At 42.2% G+C, this 22,749-nt stretch overlaps 1 protein-coding gene across 2 annotated transcripts in view; it reads left to right on the plus strand.

Moving 5' to 3' along the window:
• LOC141153506 (rap1 GTPase-GDP dissociation stimulator 1-A) overlaps positions 1 to 21,961 on the plus strand; it is a 129,021-nt gene extending 107,060 nt beyond the window's left edge. For both annotated transcript variants that reach the window (XM_073638376.1, XM_073638385.1), the window contains 8 exons: positions 4,349 to 4,492; positions 10,597 to 10,728; positions 11,606 to 11,740; positions 12,910 to 13,035; positions 17,183 to 17,322; positions 18,589 to 18,715; positions 20,941 to 21,069; positions 21,327 to 21,961. In XM_073638376.1, coding sequence (XP_073494477.1) covers positions 4,349 to 4,492; positions 10,597 to 10,728; positions 11,606 to 11,740; positions 12,910 to 13,035; positions 17,183 to 17,322; positions 18,589 to 18,715; positions 20,941 to 21,069; positions 21,327 to 21,454 — 1,061 coding nt within the window. In that variant the 3' untranslated portion in view covers positions 21,455 to 21,961. The remainder of the gene's footprint in view (positions 1 to 4,348; positions 4,493 to 10,596; positions 10,729 to 11,605; positions 11,741 to 12,909; positions 13,036 to 17,182; positions 17,323 to 18,588; positions 18,716 to 20,940; positions 21,070 to 21,326) is intronic.
• The last annotated feature ends 788 nt before the right edge of the window (positions 21,962 to 22,749 follow it).

Below are 22,749 nucleotides of genomic sequence, written 5' to 3' on the forward strand. Positions count from 1 at the left end.
ACTTAGCTGAGAAGACTATTTTTATATAACAATAAGAAGGGGTCATAACTCGGAACAGAGACGCAGGCACAAAAAAAAAAATACCAGATTTAGGAGAACAGCAGCATTTATATCAGTTATAAGATTACATATTTATGACAGATACTCTTTAATTTTACTGAAAATGTACTTTACTCAAAATGTAAAAATAGCGATCAGCCAGTCAGTATCTTCCCTGAAATTAGCAATCATTTTCAGGGGAAGAAAGCTTTTTGAATGTATTGTCAGCTGTCTTGGCTTTATTCATGTAACACGGTAAAGTTATTCTCATTACATTCAATTTGGTTTGCGTTGAACTCTAAAATATATATGTCTTCAACTGCATCTGAATATTGTCAGTAGGAATAAAACCGGCTTTTCTGTGGGGGATAAGGCTGAAATTTCTAAGGCACGCTTGGCATCAGACAGGAGAATTGTGTGCATGTCAGCTGTTCTGTGTTGGAAAAGCTTTGCCATTTAATATGCACTTAAAGCAACATCTGTTGCACAAAATAGTCATCCTGACAAGTGACTGCCTCTGGAAGGTTGATGTTTATTTAAGGCGCTGTGTGGGTGTTGCATTGAAATGCATATTGGTAATCTACATAATATTAACATTTAATGCTCTCTTGTATGCAAAGATCTGGAATCCTCTATCTACTGTAGTGGAGTCACACTGCCAAGGTGGGGTACACATCAAAGCTATGTGTATGCAATGCAAAGGGTGAAACCTCCTGCAAATGTTTATAGCGCATATAGATTTTACCATGACTCTACAGAAATATTAGTAGTTTAAATTTTCTGCCAAATGTGAACCCAGCCTTTTAGATGAAGTTGGGTGTGATGGGGAGAAGGCAGCTAACATCATATATGTGGAAGGCGTAATACAATAGAATCAGTCAAAATAGGTTTGTCTTTAACTTCATGCAGTAATTTCTTTCAATCCATAGGCTAAAATTATTAAAGGGAATTTTGCTATGTAATCTAAGCACACTATAAGGCATGGACTAAGACCCTGATTCCAGCGATGTGACACTTTATTGGGTGTGTGTAATCTCAGATTTGGTGCCAGAAAAAAACCCTATATTAATATCTTAAATCTTTATTGGGTGATTAATAATATACACAGCTAAAAAATAAAGGGAACTTAAACAACACAATGTAACTCCAAGTCAATCACACTTCCGTGAAATCAACCTGTCCAGTTATGAAGCAACACTGATTGTGAATCAAGTTCTCCTGTTATGCAAATGGAACAGACAACTGGTAGAATGATAGGCAATTAGCAAGATACCCCCTATAAAGGAGTGGTTCTGCAGGTGGTGACCACAGACCATTTCTCTGTTCTCATCCTTTTTGGCTGTTGTTTTGGTCACTTTTACATTTTGTTATTGCACTCACCCCTAGAGGTACAGTAGCATAAGGCAGTGTCTACAGTACAACCCACAGAAGTTGCTCAGGTAGTTCAGCTCATCCAGGATGGCACATCAATGCAAGCTGTGTTAAGAAAGGTAGCTGTGTCTGTCAGCAGTTTCCAGAACATGGAGCAGATGCCAGGAGACAGGCCAGCACATCAGGAAACGTGGAGGGGGCCATAGTAGGGCAACAACCCAGCAGCAGGGCTGCTACCACCTCCTTTGTGCAAGGAGGAGCAGTGCCTGAGCGCTGCAAAATGACTGCTAGCAGGACACTAACATCCATGTGCCTGCTCAAACTGTCAGAAACAGACTCCATGAGGGTGGTATGGAGGGCCCAACATCCACAAGTGTGTGTTGTGCTTACAGTCAAACAATGTGCTGGGCGATTGGCATTTGCCAGAGAACACTAAGATTGGCAGATTTGACATTGGCGCCCTGTTCTCTTCACTTATGAGAGCAGGTTCACACTGCACACATGTGACAGACATGACAGTCTGGAGACACTGTGGAGAACGTTCTGCCGTCTGCAACAACCTCCAGCATAACTGGTTTGGCAGTGGGTCAATAATGGTGTGGGGAGGCATTTCTTTGGAGGGCTACACAGCCATCGATGTGCTAGCCAGAGGTACCATGACTGCCATTAGGTACCGAGATGAGATCTTCAGACCCATTGTGAGACCATGTGCAGGTGCAGTGGGCCCTGGGTTCCTCCTAATGCAGGACAATACCAGACCTCATGTGGCTGGAGTGTGTCAGCAGTTCCTGCATGATAAAGGCATTGATGCTTTGGATGGGCCTGCCCGGTCCCCAGTCCTGAATCCAATCGAAAACATCTGGGACATCATGTCTCGTTCCATCCACCTTCGCCACGTTGCACCACAGACTGTCCAGGAGTTGGCGGATGCTTTAATCCAGGTCTGGGAGGAGATGCCTCAGGAGAACAACCGCTGCGTCATCCGGACCATGCCCAGGCATTGTAGGGAGCTTGTGGAGACCTCAAACACTCCTGAGCATCATTTCCTTGTCTTGAGACATTTCCACTGAAGTTGGACCAGTTTGTAATTTGATTTTTCCACTTTGATTTTGAGTATCATTCCAAATCCAGACCTCCATGGGATATTCATTTTTTTTTTTTACTTTGATAATTTTTATGTTTTATTCCACTATGTAGTGAATAAAGATTTGCAACTTGAATATTGAATATTTCATTCAGTGATATCTAGAATGTGGTATTTTAGTGTTCCCTTTATTTTTTAGAGCAGTGTATTAAAAATTGAATGACTTAAATAGGCAAATAGTAGTACAAATAAAAGCACATGCTCAGTAAGTATAACTCCAATATTTTCCACACTGTACAGCATCCCTTTGTTCACATCATGGGCAATTTGATCCAGTAAAGAGGAACACAAGTTTCCTGATGAACCCTGATATCTAGAGGGGAAAAACGCATCAAGACGGGACCCAATTTCTAACTTGCACCTAAGGGAATCTTTCTGCGAAGATTAAGCCAAGTGCTACCCCATTTGTGACCATGGATTATGTGTATTTTGTCTATTAGGGGTATAGTTTGGGACAGCTGACGTTGAGTGGTGGCGCCATATCGCATTCTAGGATGCCTAGCTCCATGGCAAGGCAGGGATCAGATTTTGTAAGTGCCTATTCAGGGTCTAAAAGTAATCTTGTATAATCCCATATTTGTCCCTATTTTTGATATGGGGAACATTATCATTGAGTGAATTCTCTACAGTGTGGCAAGTATTGGAGATATACTTACTGCTTTTATTAGTACCACCATTTCCCTATTTGAAGTCATTCAGTTGTTAGTAATTGTTATATGTATGTGTGTGATTTTAATAGTAACCTAATAAAGATTTACAATTTTAATATAGGTTTTTTTCTGGGACCATGAGTCAGTTTTCTCTGCTGCAGATCTAGCAGAGCTCAGATGTTAAGCTGTGTATAACCTCGCCCAGACCACATCTTTCTGTATACAATGTATAGTGACAGAGAGCTGCTAAACAGTGCTGGGGGCTTGGCTGGACTAGGATACACAAGGCCACTTGTCCTCTAATGATGATGTCCTGCTGATAAAACATTGATTTGTATTGAGGCAATAACACATGGCTCAGTACGTGACACATGACGATAATTAGGGTCTTTGCTCCTACATCATACTGCGCTCAGATTTTTTAGTTACCAGAGTCTAGGGATGCTTATAAAAGAATTAAACAAGCCATACTCCCCACATTGTTGCTTTGATGGGCCAGAATTGATGACGTCCTGACCATCAGTCACCAGACCATGCAGGCAGTCAGTGGCCTTAGGAGTCATGTCACTGGCAGTCATGATCTGTAAATAGAACCAGGTACTCCTGAAGGGTTGATGTTCATAAAGTTGGGTCATATTCCTTAAAATTGTGACAATTTGGCACGTGAAGATACAAAATAGAATTATTTATTGGTAAACACAGTCCATGTCTAATACATGGATTTCAGAGGAGCTTGGTGAATATATACTGGTAAGGTAGCGCGGAGTATAAGATGGACAACCCGCTAGGGAATAGCGCTAATGAAAGCTTCCAGTCTGGGGTCTTGATGTGCTTGTTTGTGGTCCAGCAGATTCCAGCAGTGAATGACTTGTGTCTTCTATATGCAGCCTTACACTCTGGTAACTTAAAAATAAAAAGCAGCCTTTTTAAAGCTTTCATCCAAGAAAGTAATCAGCTAGAATTCAGCTACTTGACTACAGGCTATCACACACAGAAGTCGTGACAGCCTATGAATCCTAGAACATGCCTAAAAGTGGAATCTCACTTTAATTAAAAATCTTGAAGACATCCAGTCTTCTCCCTCAGCTAGTTTGTATCTCGGCAGTCTTGACATTAATAGTATGTGCTATTGTTTTTTTTGTAGATGCTATAAAGCTTCAGCTGGTGGAGGCTGGTCTGGTGGAGTGTTTACTTGATATAGTCCATCAAACTGTGAATAGTGAAAAGGATGATGACATGGCGGAGCTGAAAACTGCCTCTGATCTAATGGTCCTTCTGCTATTAGGTGGTAAGTGCACGTAGAATTTGAGTGACATGTTAAGACTCTGGGAAGATAGGTGCTGAATGAGAGATGGCAGACCGTTAGGGTTCAGAAATATTTGGACAGTGACCGAATCTTTGTAATATAGGCACTACACCACTATTTTATTATAAAAAACATGGAACAACTGAGATGCAATTGAAGTTTAGACTCTGTCTAAAGGGGTTGAACAAAAATATCCTGTGAAAAGTTTAGGAATTGCAACCATCTACAGAGCCTTCTCATTTCAGGGGCTCATAAGTAATTGGACAAATTAACTTTACTATATAAAAAAAAATGTTAATTTTGCAAAACTTGGCAGAGAATCCTTTGCAGGCAATGACTACATGAAGTCTGGAAGCCATTGGTATCACAGAATGCTGGGTTTCCTCCTTTGTGATGATTCCCAGGCCTTTATTACAGCTGACTTCAATTGTTGCTTGTTTGTAAGTCTTTATGCCTTAATGGAGTGGTCCGAAGGCAAATAATTTTTCCCTATCTATTTAGTCCCATCTAAGCTATTTTGTAATATACTTGCTTTAAAAATTCCCTACCGTTCCCTAACTACACTATCTAACAGCTATTGTATTTTTTTTCTGTACTTCTTGTCTGATGATGATTTGTTGAGTAGCCCAGTGCATACTGGGATACTCAAAGCATCATCAACGCAGGGGGCAGAGGTTTCCATCGTTGTCACAGCCCCTGTCCCTCACTGACGCAAAACATTATCAGGGGGCAGAGGCTGCAGTCACTGTCACAGCCCCTGCCCCTCCCTGACACAAAGCATTATCATGGGGCAGAGGCTGCAGTCACTGTCACAGCCCCTGTCCCTCCCTGTCATGAAGCATTATCCGGGGGTACAGGCTGCAGCCATTGGCACAGCCCCTGCCCCTCCCTGACACAAAGCATTATCATGGGGCAGAGGCTGCAGTCACTGTCAGAGCCCCTGTCCCTCCCTGACACGAAGCATCATCAGGGGGCAGAGGCTGCGGTCATTGTTACAGCCCCTGTCCCTCCCTGTCACGAAGCACTATCATGGGGCAGAGGCTGCAGTCACTGTCACAGCCCCTGTCCCTCCCTGTCATGAACCATTATCATGAGGCAGAGGCTGCAGTCACTGTCACAGCCCCTGCCCCTCCCTGACACAAAGCATTACCATGGGGCAGAGGCTGCTGTCATTGTTACTGCCCCTGCCCCTCCCTGACATGAAACATTATCGGGGGGCAGAGGCTGCAGTCATTTTCACAGCCCCTACCCCTCCCTGACACAAAGCATTATCATGGGGCAGAGGCTGTAGTCACTGTCACAGCCCCTGCCCACTCCTTGAAATGAAGCGCCATCAGTGTCATTCGTTTCAGTGGCTGTGCTGTCCCGGCGCTTTACCTGAGTGCAGTCCGATGTACGCCGACTCGCAGAATGATGTGAAAATGGAAAAAATTTAAGTTCTGTCTGCTTTGTGCAGCGTCTCCCCCAGCACAAATTTAACTGGGCTGGTAAAATAGAATTTTCTTATTACATATTACTATATGAGGTTGTAACTGCCTCCTGTCTGACCTTGCACTCCTCCCATTTAACCAGCAGGTGATGTATATTCTACTCTACCAGCCCATTTAAATTGTAGGTGTTTCAGCCCAGATGTGACATGTTCTGTCCAGAGTTGTAGGCTTGTAGCCCAAGAGAGGCATGTAGGCAGAGTAGTACCCATCAGATGGGAGGTCACCTTACAGCGGTTGATGGGCACACATGAATTGGCCAATTTATGTTCTAAGAACCTCCATTTTTTTGTAAGTAAAGCTTACTGAGTAATAACACAGTTTAGATCAAATGTTTTTATTGTCTTTATGTATCTTGGCCATAATGGAGTGCTGCTGCGCTTTCTTTTTTATATATATTGTGCAGTTTCTGCAGCTCGCACCTGTTCACACTTAGGATGTGCTGGTCCGTTTTCTTATTACACATATATACACATACAAACACATACACACATGCATATATGTGTGTGTGTATATGATAATAAATATATATTTATATACACACAGTACAGACCAAAAGTTTGGACACACCTTTTCATTTAAAGATTTTTCTGTATTTTGAAAAATTGTACATTCACACTGAAGGCATCAAAACTATGAATTAACACATGTGGAATTATATACTTAACAAAAAATGTGTCCCCAAGTGCAGTTGCAAAAACCATCAAGCGCTACAAAGAAACTGGCTCACATGAGGACCGCCTCAGGAAAGGAAGAACAAGAGTCACCTCTGCTTCTGAGGATAAGTTTATCCGAGTCACCAGCCTCAGAAACCGCAGGCTAACAGCAGCTCAGATTAGAGACCAGGTCAATGCCACACAGAGTTCTAGCAGCAGACACATCTCTACAACAACTGTTAAGAGGAGACTTTGTGCAGCAGACCTTCATGGTAAAATAGCTGCTAGGAAACCACTGCTAAGGACAGGCAACAAGCAGAAGAGACTTGTTTGTGCTAAAGAACACAAGGAATGGGCATTAGACCAGTGGAAATCTGTGCTTTGGTCTGATGAGTCCAAATTTGAGATCTTTGGTTTCAACCACCGTGTCTTTGTGCGACTCAGAAAAGGTGAACGGATGAACTCTACATGCCTGGTTCCCACCGTGAAGCATGGAGGAGGAGGTGTGATGGTGTGGGGGTGCTTTGCTGGTGACACTGTTGGGGATTTATTCAAAATTGAAGGCATACTGAACCAGCATGGCTACCACAGCATCTTGCAGCGGCATGCTATTCCATCCGGTTTGCGTTTAGTTGGACCATCAATTATTTTTCAACAGGACAATGACCCCAAACACACCTCCAGGCTGTGTAAGGGCTATTTGACCAAGAAGGGGAGTGATGGGGTGCTACGCCAGATGACCTGGCCTCCACAGTCACCAGACCTGAACCCAATCGAGATAGTTTGAGGTGAGCTGTACTGCAGAGTGAAGGCAAAAGGGCCAACAAGTGCTAAGCATCTCTGGGAACTCCTTCAAGATTATTGGAAGACCATTTCCAGTGACTACCTCTTGAAGCTCATCAAGAGAATGCAAATCAGTCATCAAAGCAAAAGGTGGCTACTTTGAAGAACCTAGAATATAAGACATATTTTCAGTTGTTTCACACTTTTTGTTAAGTATATAATTCCACATGTGTTAATTCATAGTTTTGATGCCTTCAGTGTGAATGTACAATTTTCATAGTCATGAAAATACAGAAAAATCTTTAAATGAGAAGGTGTGTCCAAACTTTTGGTCTGTACTGTATATATGTGTGTGTATAATATATATACATACATACAGTACAGACCAAAAGTTTGGACACACCTTCTCATTTAAAGATTTTTCTGTATTTTCATGACTATGAAAATTGTACATTCACACTGAAGGCATCAAAACTATGAATTAACACATGTGGAATTATATACTTAACAAAAAAGTGTGAAACAACTGAAAATATGTCTTATAGTCTAGGTTCTTCAAAGTAGCCACCTTTTGCTTTGATGACTGCTTTGCACACTCTTGGCATTCTCTTGATCAACTTCAAGAGGTAGTCACCGGAAATGGTCTTCCAATAATCTTGAAGGAGTTCCCAGAGATGCTTAGCACTTGTTGGCCCTTTTGCCTTCACTCTGCGGTCCAGCTCACCCCAAACCATCTCAATTGGGTTCAGGTCTGGTGACTGTGGAGGCCAGGTCATTTGGGGTAGCACCCCATCACTCTCCTCCTTGGTCAAATAGCCCTTACACAGCATGGAGGTGTGCTTGGGGTCATTGTCCTGTTGAAAAATAAATGATGGTCCAACTAAACACAAACCGGATGGAATAGCATGCCGCTGCAAGATGCTGTGGTAGCCATGCTGGTTCAGTATGCCTTCAATTTTAAATAAATCCCCAACAGTGTTACCAGCAAAGCACCCCCACACCATCACACCTCCTCCTCCATGCTTCACGGTGGGAACCAGGCATGTAGGATTCCATCCGTTCACCTTTTCTGCGTCACACAAAGACACGGTGGTTGGAACCAAAGATCTCAAATTTGGACTCATCACACCAAAGCACAGATTTCCACTGGTCTAATGTCCATTCCTTGTGTTCTTTAGCCCAAACAAGTCTCTTCTGCTCGTTGCCTGTCCTTAGCAGTGGGTTCCTAGCAGCTATTTTACCATGAAGGCCTGCTGCACAAAGTCTCCTCTTAACAGTTGTTGTAGAGATGTGTCTGCTGCTAGAACTCTGTGTGGCGTTGACCTGGTCTCTAATCTGAGCTGCTTTTAACCTGCGATTTCTGAGGCTGGTGACTCAGATAAACTTATCCTCAGAAGCAGAGGTGACTCTTGGTCTTCCTTTCCTGGGGCGGTCCTCATGTGAGCCAGTTTCTTTGAAGCACTTGATGTTTTTTGCAACTGCATTTGGGGACACTTTCAAAGTTTGCCCAATTTTTCTCACTGACTGACCTTCATTTCTTAAAGTAATGATGGCCACTCGTTTTTCTTTACTTAGCAGCTTTTTTCTTGCCATAATACAAATTCTAACAGTCTATTCAGTAGGACTATCAGCTGTGTATCCACCAGACTTCTGCAAAACACAACTGATGATCCCAACCCCATTTATAAGGCAAGAAATCCCACTTATTAAACCTGACAGGGCACACCTGTGAAGTGAAAACCATTTCCGGTGACTACCTCTTGAAGCTCATCAAGAGAATACCAAGAGTGTGCAAAGCAGTCATCAAAGCAAAAGGTGGCTACTTTGAAGAACCTAGAATATAAGACATATTTTCAGTTGTTTCACACTTTTTTGTTAAGTATATAATTCCACATGTGTTAATTCATAGTTTTGATGCCTTCAGTGTGAATGTACAATTTTCAGTCATGAAAATACAGAGAAATCTTTAAATGAGAAGGTGTGTCCAAACTTTTGGTCTATACATACATACAATATGTGTGTGTAATTTCTGAGACTCTCGTATATCTCTTGGCCTTGCAGTACAAGTAGCACCTTCAGATATATGGAAGGGATTTTCAGTCACAGAAACTTTTACAACAAACCTGGCATATGAATAAATGATATATCGTTTAAATTTAGGTTTTTGCTTTACTTTTTTTTTTTATTATTATTTATTTTTTTTAAATTTTAGGCCATTTTATTTTTTTCATTACTATCTTTTTTGTAATACAGACCTTTTATCTTGTAATTTTCGCACTTGCCACTGGGATTACTTTAGTCTCATGTTTCCAGTACAGATTGTGATATGGAAAAAAAAAACATAACCAATTTTTTGAAAATATGAATATAAACAGGTTATCCATTACCTGGACAACCCCTTATTAAATGAAGTAGTCTCCCATTGTAAAATAAAAAGAACATATACTTACTTCCCACACTGGTGCCGTTCCAGTGTTGTTGTTGCTGGGTCTCCTGGGGCACGTGTAACATTGGTTACAAGGCTCACATAGCACAACAATCAGTGACTACTATTGGGCTGATGCGTACTCACTTCTTCCACTTATTGGCCGCTGATTGGCTGGAGGGCTCATGTGGCATAACAATGTCACTTGAGCCCTGAGAGACCTAGTGCCTGCATTGCTGGAACAGTGCTTGCACAGCAGGTAAGTATATGTATATTTATTTTAAAAGGGGTTCTTAATTTAAACAACAGTTGTCCATGTAGTAGACAATCCCTTTAATATAAAAACCTGAATTAAATAGTAGTTATTTTCTGATGACACATTCCCTTTAAGAAATGGTAGATGGTGTGTAAAATACTTTTTGTGTAAGAAAGTATGTGCATCGCTAAAGGAAAACGTTCTTAACTGTGCGGTTAGTCAGTTTGTATAACGTCCTGTAAGTCTGAAATACCTCCAATACAGTTTAAATGACTGAGAACATACAGATGTTAATAGATACAAAATTGGCTACAATCGCCTTAGGAACATGTGTGTTGTGATCACCTCTAGATAAGTTAGGCCTACGCAAGGTTATTCTGAATAAAAAGTAATTTTATTTATTGTATTTCTTTTAAGTTTTTCCTAAATGTCTATGAATTGCTGTTTGTGTTGAAAGTTTTATTTTTTTTTTTGTACAGATGAGTCCATGCAGAAGCTTTTTGAAGGTGGAAAAGGCAGCGTCTTTCAGAGGGTTCTGTCCTGGCTTCCATCACACAATCATCAGCTACAGTTAGCTGGTGCCCTGGCAATAGCCAATTTTGCTAGAAATGGTAATTACCTTTCAGTTTTGTAAGGCTGAGTTCACATCTGCGGTATGCATTCCTTTGTTCTGTACCATCATAAAAGCAAAAAAATCTGTTTCAAGTTGTGATTGGCTATCAAGTGACCGACACCAATAGCGCCCTTTAAACCGATTGACCTTTAAAGGGACTCTGTCAGCAAAGAATGACTGTTTAAACCAAGTACAGACGCTCGGTACTTCATGATGGGGCCAATCATTTATATACACCTTCCCACCAGCTTGGTTTTCATCTATCTCCACCCTTCTTTGGCTCCATGAAGCCAGATCTGTGTGTGTATTTAAATTGTCCCCACCTTGACGCACCGAGCAGTGGGACAGAGTTTGAGCAGTCATTCTGTGCTGACAGAGTTCCTTTAAAGGGAATCTTTCACCAGGTTTTTTCTGTCCCATCTAAGAGCATCCTAATGTAAGGACAGAGACCCTGATGTATCACTTACTTGGCTGCTTGCTGCAGTTTTGATAAAATCTGTGTTTTATTTGCTGCAGATCTACCAGTTCTCTGAATGTTGAGTTTGGTATAACTCCGATCACACCACTGATTGGCAGCTGTGTTCACTGAGCATAGGCAGACCGCTGCCAATCAGTGGTGTGGGGCGGGTTTATACACCTAGTGGTTGTGGTGTGAATTGCAGACTGTTCTTGGGTTTGCTTAAGTGTCACAATATTGTATTGAATATTTTTGTGAGAAATTGGCATCCTTATCTAAATTCTAGCAAAGATAAGGCTAGGAAAAAAACATCTGTGTTCTGTCAAGTTACCTATATCCCTTACTACTTACTAGTACTAATTTAGACGAATCTTGTGTATGTTGCCTGCCAGGGTTGACAGTAATCTGTTTCATTTAGATGGGAACTGCATTCATATGGTGGACAACGGAATTGTTCAGAAGCTCATAGATCTTTTGGACAGACATGTGGAAGAAGGCAATGTAACTGTACAGCATGCCGCTCTTAGTGCTCTAAGAAACTTGGCAATTCCTGGTAAGTAATACAAGTGCTGACATAAATTAGTATTGCATTGGTATTTGCATTGAATTTTCAATTTAGAACAACAGTTCTATTGCAAGTGTTTCTCTCAGTAAAAATGCTATTTTTTTATCTATTTATTATGTTCTTTCAAACAAGATGTGTAAATTGTCCATTCATGAAAACTAGTCCTCAAGTAGGTGTATTCTGATTATCCTGTTAACATTCGATCTGCTTCATACAAGTGATTAAACAGAAATGTTTGTTATTTAATTATCCTCCAAGCAATGTAAAATAATGATTTTTTTGTAATATACTTTATTGCATAATTTCACTTCTTTCTGCCCAAATTTCATGCTGCAGTGCTGTTTTAATGCCCAGTCCATGTTCCTGTAGAAGCTCAATTCAACTGCTGCTCAGCAAAGATCCAAACCCTATATTCCAACAATCAAGAGTTCTGGAAGTTCCAATGTCTAAGTGCTGGGGCAAGGATCAGAGGCTAAATTAAGGAAAGTCCTATATACAGGCTGTTTGAATATAGTGTGAGGAGCTTGCTGAGCAGCAGTTGAAAGTAGCTTCTAAAAGAGCATAAACTGCATGGAAACGGCATCGGGTTTGGGAGAGACAGAAGCGAGTTAAATTAATGAAGTATATTACAAAAATTCATAACTTTGTAAGGATAAATAATAAAAAAAAATAAAACTGGGTTGCAACAATTTTCCCATCTATTTTTGTAAATTGTATACCATTGTACACTCTGAGATTTCCCATCAATCAAGTTCAGGATTTTTCCATTGCTTCACAAAGCCACAAAATCTGCCAGGGCTGCATGTCAAAGATTTGTAATGGGCCCCTGTCATTATGACCCCAGGAAGCACTTACTGACCTAGCTGTATAAACATTAAAATAAAATTGCTTTTGTGCTGTGTTACGAACAGCAATTTTCTTCTGTGCTTGAGCCTTTGTTGAGCGAGAAATTTTATTAAAAAATGTAGCACAAGGTGAAAAAATAAAGCCGAAAATGACATGTACAACTAAAGGTAAATTAGGCTATTATTCTGACACATAATTACAAGCCAACATGAACCAGCCTGTGCCCTTTTACATATCTATATGTAGACCACATGAACGTGCTTACATAAGAATAGCTTGTGTTACAACATTGTCTTTATATCTTTTCATAGTTGTGAATAAAGCAAAAATGTTGTCGGCTGGAGTAGCGGAAGAAGTGCTGAAGTTTCTGAAGTCGGAAATGCCTCCAGTACAGTTTAAATTACTGGGAACACTACGGATGTTAATAGATGCTCAAGGTAAGAACGAGCTGTAGAGGGTGCCGAGATCTATTTAATTTAGTAACACTTCGTTCTGTGCTGTCATGAGCACAAATTTTTGTAATATGATTCTGATCTCTATTCAAGTCAGCTGTGTCACAGCTGACTAACAGCCGTGACACTTGCAGGCGTGGCGACAATAAATGAAATGCCGAGCATGCCAAAATACTCGGCAAGCACCAGAGCGTGCTCACTGAAAGAGTTAATGAGGCATACTCTCTCATCACTAATATTTACTTAGAAAATTTGTGACGTGTTCAATACTTGCTTCACCCCCTGTGTGTATGTGTGTATATGTATATATATATATATATATATATATATATATATATATATAATATTAATGATTTTGATTACAGTTTCTTAAAGTAAAAGCAAAGACCATATCAACAAAATAGTAGCTGTGTGTGTGCGCTATTGAAACTTGTAACTTTGTAAGTATATAGAAAGTTCTGAGATGAGTAAAGCCCATCCAGACGCCTTATAACCATATGATGTATCACTAATTTTTTTGTAATCGTAAGCTTAATTCAGCATTGGCATTTAATGTGGTTACACACAGTCAGGGACATAACATTGGCCCCAAGTCATGATTGCTGTTTCTCCACTTTTCTAGAGTAATTTGCTCCTTTTTAGTATTTGCCTTTAATTCTCTATGTTTTGCAACACTCTTTAACCCCTTCCCGACCCGTGTCACACCGTTTGTGACATGGAAAACAGTTCGTTCCCGACCCATGTCACAGCGTCTGTGACATGGAGGGAAAGAGCCCCTGCAGCGCCTGCGAGCGGGGTCGCTCAGGTGTCACAGTTGCTACTGCAACTGGACATCCTGAAGTCGACCCCCCCGGGGGGTGGATTAACCCCCCCGTGCCTGGGACCCCTCCGATTGGCTGTTTCTTTTTCACTTTTAATGAAACTGCCAATCGGTATGAATTAAATATTTCACCAATGAAAATTGGTGTAATATTTAAATCTGGGCATGGCCTGATGCTTACAGCATCAGCCATTGGCTGGGGGGAGTGTCACCTCTGTCCCCCCCCTCCCCCCAGATCTGATTGGGGGGCTAGCGTCACATGGATACTAGCCCCAATCAGATGTGGAGGGAGTTTTTAATGATGGCCGCAACTGCCCGTCCATGGATCGGGTGCCGGCCGTTGTGGACCCTCTGCTGCTGCCTCCTGTGGACCCTCTGCTGCTGCCCCCCCCGTGGATCGCTTCTGCCGCCGCTAATCGCCTGCTGCCGCCGCTGATCTGCATCAGGTAGTATTGCCCCCGCTCCCCCCCGACCCCCCCTCCACTCCACCCTGCCCCCCCCTCCACCCCCGACCCCCCCCTCCACTTTCATACCTGCACCCCGACCTCCGCTCCCTCTGCTCCCTCTCCCACGTCTTCATCCACCGGCTGCTGCTCTCCTTCTGACAGCCGGTGGACTGTGATCACAGCAGCAGCAGGCTCAGTGTAAATGCCCTGCTCCTGTGATCAAACCCACCATCCCCCAGTCCCAGTGATATCACCCCCCACCTCCCAATAATCACCCCCCTGTCCCCAGTGTTCACCCCCCCCTGTCCCCAGTGTTCACTCCCCATCCCCAGTGTGCACCCCCCATCCCAGTGATCATCCCCCCCCCGCAAACCCAGTGATCACCCCCCTGCTGCTGGCTCCTGCTCCCCTTTCTGCCCCAGTAATCACCCCCCTTGCTGCTGCCGGCTCCTGCCCCAGTGATCACCCCCCTTGCTGCTGCCGGCTCCTGCCCCAGTGATCACCCCCCTTGCTGCAGCTGCTGGCTCCTCCATCTCTTCAGCCCCCCCCTACGCCTGACAGCCCCCTACGCCTGACAGCCCCCTACGCCTGACAGCCCCCACACGTGACTGCAGAAGGTTACGCCAAGCACACACACACACACACACACACACACACACACACACACACACACACACACACACACACACACACACACACACACACTATAATAAAGTTTCGATTTTTTTTTTTTTTTTTTTTTTTTTTTACACAGCACACAAAATGTCCCGCCCGTCCCACTCATCCCAGTCTAGGGCGTACTCAGCTTAGGAGGCTATGTCAGGTTGGTGTGTGTGTTGTAGTGTGTGTGTGTGTGGTGTATACACTACAATATACCACACCGCACACCAACCTGACATACACTACACAATGGTGTCCACTAACAAATTGGAACCATGTTGCGTTTGGAGAGCCGCTGTGTGGCCAAACATTGGAGCTCCCCCACAAGTGACCCCATTTTGGAAACTAGACCCCCCAAGGCACCTATCTAGATGCATAGTGAGCACTTGGAACCCCCAGGTGCTTCACAAATTGATTCATAAAAATGAAAAAGTGGAAAAAAAAAACACTTTTTTATTTTTACGGATTAATTTGTGAAGGACCTGGGGGTTCCAAGTGCTCACTATGCATCTAGATAGGTGCCTTGGGGGGTCTAGTTTCCAAAATGGGGTCACTTGTGGGGGAGCTCCAATGTTTGGCCACACAGCGGCTCTCCAAACGCAACATGGTGTCTTCTAACAATTTGAGCCGACAATTTGTTAGCGGACACCATGTTGCTTTTGGAGAGCCGCTGTGTGCCCAAACATTGGAGCTCCCCCACAAGTGACCCCATTTTGGAAACTAGACCCCCCAAGGCACCTATCTAGATGCATAGTGAGCACTTGGAACCCCCAGGTGCTTCACAAAATGATCTGTGAAAACAAAAAAGTACTTTTTTTTTCACAAAAATTTTCTTTTAGCCTAAATTTTTTAATTTTCACATGGGTAACAGGATAAAATGCATCCTAAAATGTATTGGTCAATTTCTCCTGAGTACACTGATACCTCATATGTGGTCATAAACCACTGTTTGGGCACATGGCAGGGCTCAGAAGAGAAGGAGCGCAATTTGACTTTTGGAGCTAATTTTCCATTCAAAAAGTAAAATTGCGCTCCTTCCCTTCTGAGCCCTGCCGTGTGCCCAAATAGTGGTTTATGACCACATATGAGGTATCAGTGTACTAAGGAGAAATTGACCAACAAATTTTAGGATGCATTTTATCCTGTTACCCATGTGAAAATTAAAAAATTTAGGCTAAAAGAAAATTTTTGTTAGAAAAATAAAAATGTTCATTTTTTTCTTCCATGTGGCTTTAGTTCCTGTGATGCACCTGAAGGGTTAATAATCTTCTTGAATGTAGTTTTGAGTAGCTTGAGGGGTGCAGTTTTTGGAATGGTGTCACTTTTGGGTGTTTTCTGTCATAAAGACCCCTCAAAGGGACTTCAAATGTGATGTGGTCACTAAAAAAATGGTTTTGTAAATTTTGCTGGAAAAAAGATAAATTGCTGATGAACTTTGAACCCTTCAAACTTCCTACCAACATTTTTTTTTTTTTCCAAAATTGTGCTGATGTAAAGTAGACATGTGGGAAATGTTATTTATTAACTATTTTATGTCACATCACTCTCTGGTTTAGTAGAAAAAAAATGCAAAATTTTCTAATTTTTTCCCATATTTTTGATTTCACAAATAAACGCAAATATTATCGACCTAAATTTAATACTAACATGAAGCCCAATATGTCACGAAAAAACAATCTCAGAATCGCTAGGATCCGTTGAAGTGTTCCAGAGTTTTTACTTCGTAAAGGGACACTGGTCAGAATTTACAAAAATGCCAAGGTCTTTAGGGTCAAAATAGGCTGGGTCCTGAAGGGGTTAAGTTAGTTTTCTTTTTTGAGTTTTTTCCCCCCCTCAACCACTTTGCTTATCTAGATGTTTTGGACAGTATCATGAAATGAGACTTTTACCAAATCTAACCCTTTTTTTTTATTTTTTTTTATTTTTGGGGGGGGGCGCATCTCACTCCAGTCCATACCTGGAGTAAGGTTTCTGGCTGAGTTTTCAGTTTAAAAATGTCGCAAAACTGTGTCAAAGGATTTGCGACTATTGGTACTGAAAAGTCGCAAAAAAAATGTTTGAGGATAAAATCAAAAGGCATTTTTGATGTTGCTCCAAATTCATAAAAAGAATATCAACGTCCTTGTCGAATACCGCAAAATAAAAAAAAGAAAAATGACATCAATAAATTGCAAATGATGAATTGGGCCCTATATCTTTCCTTTAGCTGAAGCTGCTGACCAACTGGGGAAGAACACCAAACTTGTTGAGCGTCTTGTAGAGTGGTGTGAAGCCAAAGACCATGCTGGGGTTATGGGAGAATCAAACCGGCTGCTCTCAGCTCTCATACGGCACAGCAAATCAAAGGTGGGTGAACATTTCAACTGCAGGAAAAGATAAAAACACTAAAGTAGGTTTTGCTTTTCATCCATCCTTTTAAATATAGTTTGTCTAAAAAGTCAGAGCGTTTCACAGAAAAATATGCCAGGCTTTGATTCGTGCCCGCGGTTTGGGCAGCAAGAATGAGATGTCAGGTTACCTTTAAAGGGAATCTGTCACCACTTTGCAGTTATCAGACCTCTTCTATGGCCATGCAGGGTATAGGAAAGTAAATCTATACATACCTGTATGACCCATAGTAGAGGTCTAATTGCAGAGAAAAGCACTTTAATCAATTCTATTTTGTACAAAGAAACCCTGCCTATGTGCTTATTATTCCCCAAAATCCCCATCTGTATGCTTAATTATCATATTCCCCCTTCCCCTGCATGTCACAGAGCCCTATGACAGGCCCTGTGACGTGCACTGTGCTCCCTGACTTCCGGGAATGCGCAAAACACCGCTCACATAGAGCCCGCTTAGCTTCATCCCGGCCCCATTTACCTGTGCTCTGCGCTGCAGGTTTCTATTGTGCAGGTGCCATTAAGTGACAGTGACCCTCCCCCTCCCCCCCCCCCCCCCAGGTGCCCGCGCAATAGAATCCTGCAGCGCAGTGCACAGGTAGACGGGGCCGGGATGAAGCAAAGCGGGCTCTATGTGAGCGGTGTTTTGCGCATGCCCGGAAGTCAGGGAGCACAGTGCACGTCACAGGGCCTGTCATAGGGCTCTGTGACATGCAGGGGAAGGGGGGATATGATAATTAGGCATATAGGCGGGGATTTGGGGGAATAATAAGCACATAGGTGAGGATTGCTTGCCATCCCTCAGACTCCAGGCCTGTACAGAATAGAATTGATTAAAGTACTTTTGTTTGCAATCAAACTTCTACTATGGGCCATACAGGTATGTATAGACTTGCTTTTCTGTACCCTGTATGGCCATAGTAGAGGTCTGATATCTCCCAGGGGGTGACAGATTCCCTTTAATTGTTCTCCCCAAACATCAGGGATGTAATCAGAACCTCTCCCCCTCAGCATTGCTGTTCTTAGCGGGCAGGTTCAGGAGCCCATAGAAGTCATTTCTGTTTTCTCCTCCATCTATATTATAAAGGTACTGATGTGTGACACTTCTGGCGGATGGTTATACCTGACTACAACTTTCTTATTAGTTTGTATTTGACCATTAGAGACTTAAAAGGATAACGATTTCATGCAAATCTGTTTTCTTTCATTGCTTGATTTCTCTTTGCCATAGGATGTAATTAGAACCATTGTCGAAAGTGGTGGCATCAAGCACTTAGTCACCATGGCAACCAGCGAACATGTAATAATGCAGAATGAAGCACTTGTTGCCCTGGGATTAATAGCAGCATTAGAATTACGTGAGTATTTTAAAGGATATATTCTTTCCTGTTATAAACTTACTGATCCAGCGCTTCATTTGTTGGGAATTATGGCGACTGATCCTCTCCTTTCTCTTACTTATGAGGTTATACTGATCGTACAGAGTATCTAAACACTTGTCCACCGCAATACATTCGAGATTTCACCAAATACTGGCGCTTATTTTTTGCCCTTTCAGTGTTTCTGTCACTCAGAACAGCGGGTGCTTCTATCTAGAATAAGAGCAGCTCCCCACAATGTATTAGGATGTGGATGCATTGTAAAGGCCATATTCACACAGTACAGGGATGGTTTTCTTCCAAACTGTCAGAATTGTTAGTTGCCTAAAAAATAAAATGTACAGTATGTACTTCATGACTGTTTGCTAAGACTCTCAAAATTCATTAGTCAAACTGACCCCATCGGGAAATGGGATAATAAAAAGTAATCTAGCAATGAGGGAGTAGAGGAGATATTGGAGGATTGCTGCAATATCCATCAATGAGCTATACTAAGCTACCTCACTACCCAGCTCAAAATAATTGCCCCCTATGCTTATACCTGGTGCATCTTCTTAAGAACTTGCTATGTGTGGACCACCAGTGCTCAGGTGAAGTGCTAGCATCTTGTTTTACCATAGTCATGGCATTATTGCTACTAGCCGAAATATAGGAATCTATGAGTGTACCCAAGTCCCAACCTTATTGGAAGTCTAAAAGGTTTAGATGTGTTCTGGAATAGTAGATTTCAGTAGCCAGATTCAATGGATTGTAGTGTGGATCCTTACACATATTGTACATTGTCAGGCTCTTACCTGGTGATCATGTGCATTACATTGCTTTTTTTTATATTAGGATAGCTTTGTACGGAACACAGAATCATATTAATCACAAAGGATTTCTACCCTAAAAGCGAATCTGTCACCAGGTTTTTACTTATTTATTCTGAGGGAAGCAGGATGTAGGGGCAGAGAATTTGATTCCAGCAATGTGTCATTTACCAGGCTGCTGATCATAGTTTCAATAAATTCAGTGTTTTATCAGCAGGAAATTATCACTAAAGGACTAATTGAATCATGACATGTAGTCCTCCTGCTCTTTGTGACCCCGTCCCCACCACTGATTAGCAGCTTTCTGCCTATGCACAGTGTACACAAAAAGCTGCCAATCAGTCATGCGGGTGGGATAATACAGAGCTGAGCATTCAGATAACTGGTACATTTGCAGCAGATAAAACAGGGATTTTATCAAAATTGCAGCAAGCTGCCCAATAAGTGACACATTGCTGGAATCAGAGTCTCTTCCCCTACATCTTGCTGTTCTCAGATGGGGCAGCAAATCCTGGTGCCAGATTCCCTTTAAATGCTTACTGTGCTTCAGATAATTAGATCTCATTGGATGCCTTGCTAAATGTAGAATCTGCAGATCACTTTATGTAATAATTATGTTGCGATACCTGTGAATATAACTGACTAAGGTGCTGGCCACTAGGTGTTTCCTTTCTGTGTAACTGGCTGCACACTGCCTGTTGTCAAGTGTAATCCGTCACCAGCAGCAGGCAGACGGATTACGGGAGGTAGTGGCTGCTCTTTGTGTCTCTGCTAGAGACATAACAGAAGTGGGCTTTCAGATTAAGCTGTTGGCCATTGACAGGAGCAATGCATCCTGGGAAATAGCAAGTTTCTGCACATTAAGGGAAATACCACGTTTTTGCATTATGTTTTTTGGCAACTCTGATCTTTCAGGTGAAATATACATTTTTGGGGCATGGTTTTTTATGTTCTTAACAAAAACACAAATTGCAAAGAAAACCCTATTAAAATGCTCAGTGAAAACCCAGCCTAAAAATCACAGCATATAGGGCCAGCATAATATGAGCTAGTGCATGTTGTTGTTGTTAGTTTTATGCTTTGCTTATATAGCATCATCATATTCCATAGCTCTTTATCATCACTGTCCCCATTGGGGCTCACAATCTAAATTCCCTATTAATATTTCTTTGGCGTGTAAGAAAACACAGGAATACCTTAAGGAAACCCATGCAAACTCCTTGCCGATGTTGTTCTCGGTGGGATTTGAACCCAGGACCCCAGTGCTGCAAAGAAAAAGTGCTAACCACTGCGCCGCCGTGCTGTCCTCACATTACATTTGTCAGTGGTCTCTATATTGTGATGATAGAGAAGTCATCTTCTTGTTTCTGTCCCTCTTACATCTGTCTGTCCTAGAAAGCGCAGAATGTGAGCTAGAAAGTGCCAAGCTAGTCCAGGTTCTGCACCGACTGTTATCAGATGAAAGGAGCGCTCCAGAGATAAAGTACAACTCTATGGTTCTGATCTGTGCTGTTATGGGCTCAGGTAAGTCCTATACCATGGCATTATAGACTGTAATATGCTGCTTCTATGATGGAATATGTGCAGCTAGTTCTTACAGCTTTGACATAGTAGAATTAGTGTTCGGGGATTGTGCCGTGCCTCCCATTTCTGAATCCAGCTGACCGTATAACACCCGGCAGGTGTAACACACGTCTTTGTAATATGCAAATTTGTCCTTGTAAAATTATATTTCCTGAATTCATTGAATATTTGAAATGTTTCCTGCTTGTGCTTCACAGAACCACTGCACAAGGAAGTGCAAAGCCTGGCATTCCTGGACATTGTGTCCAAACTACGCAGCCATGAGAACAAAACTGTGGCCCAGCAGGCCTCGCTAACAGAGCAGAAGCTGACCGTACAGAGCTGAGAGTGGTCGGCCCACGTTGTCCATCCTGCTGACTCCATCGTCTCGTGTGCTCTGCCCCAGCCATGTCCCCTCCAACTGTATCACTTGTGCATGTGTTATGTCGCCACACAAACCAATGAACTGTTGTAGGTTTGTAGGTACAGTCGTAGGCACAGAAAGGTGAAAACTAAGCCAGTCTCCTCATACTGTCTCCCTTGTATACTTGTTGCTTACCTGTAAGGGGAATATGTGCATGTTGTAGTCTTCTAATGTAAAAGTGATACTCACTGACCCCCATAACAACCCTGAACTGCATACTAGAGTATTACTAGAGTCTGGACAATACAGGAAACTGCCAGTTCTTTTTGGAATTGGATTATCATATGTAGTCACAACAGCTCCATTTTTGGTGCTTTGGTTGCAGGCTAGAAAGGGGTTATATTGCCACTCATTCACTAGTTTTGCCTGTTTATGTCAAACTTGTGGTACAATGCCCAGAGTCCACTAATAAAAATACCAATGCCCTCTTATGATGTGTTTGTGCTTCATCGCTTGCTTTTCAGACAGTTGACTCTTCTCTGGGTCCAAATTCGACCATGGACAGTATCTGAATGGAGTTTGTGTGTCCACACTACCATCCCCACAGCGTTTGAGTGGATTTCCTTATTCCTTCGAGTATTTGGGAATGTTTAGCTTGCAAAAGAGAAGACTGAGAGGAGACTGAATAGCTATCTACAAATATCTCAAGGGCTGTTACACTGTAGAGGGATCAACTTTATTCTCATTTGCACAAAGAAAGGCTAGAAGCAATGGGATGAAACTGAATGGGAGGAGACACAGATTAGATATTAGAAAAAACTTTTTGACAGTGAGGGTGATCAATGAGTGGAACAGGCGGCCGCGAGAGGTGGTGAGTTCTCCTTCAATGGAAGTCTTCAAACAGAGGCTGGACAGACATCTGTCTGAGATGGTTTAGTGTATCCTGCATTGAGCGGGGGGTTGGACCAGGTGACCATGGAGGTCCCCTCCAACACGAACAGTCTATGATTCCTCCCTGTGACAATACTGTAAACCTGATGTGTTGGGGGGCCGTGAGGATGGGAGTTTGGGAAACACTGGTCTACATCTAGGATAAGTGATATATATTTTCTTTCAGAAACAGTTCTCTGTATTGTAATAATTTGGCCCCCCTTTCATTATTGCTGTTTTCTCTACTTTTCTGGAGTACGGTAATTTGCTCCTTTTTAGTGCCTTTAGTGTTCTATGTACTTTTTGGGCCACTTTTTTACATTTTTTCTTAGACAACTTTGCTTATC

The sequence above is a fragment of the Phyllobates terribilis genome, unplaced genomic scaffold, assembly GCF_046119375.1.
Source record: "Phyllobates terribilis strain yellow unplaced genomic scaffold, ASM4611937v1 Scaffold_1__5_contigs__length_1240528914, whole genome shotgun sequence".
NCBI lineage: Eukaryota > Metazoa > Chordata > Amphibia > Anura > Dendrobatidae > Phyllobates > Phyllobates terribilis.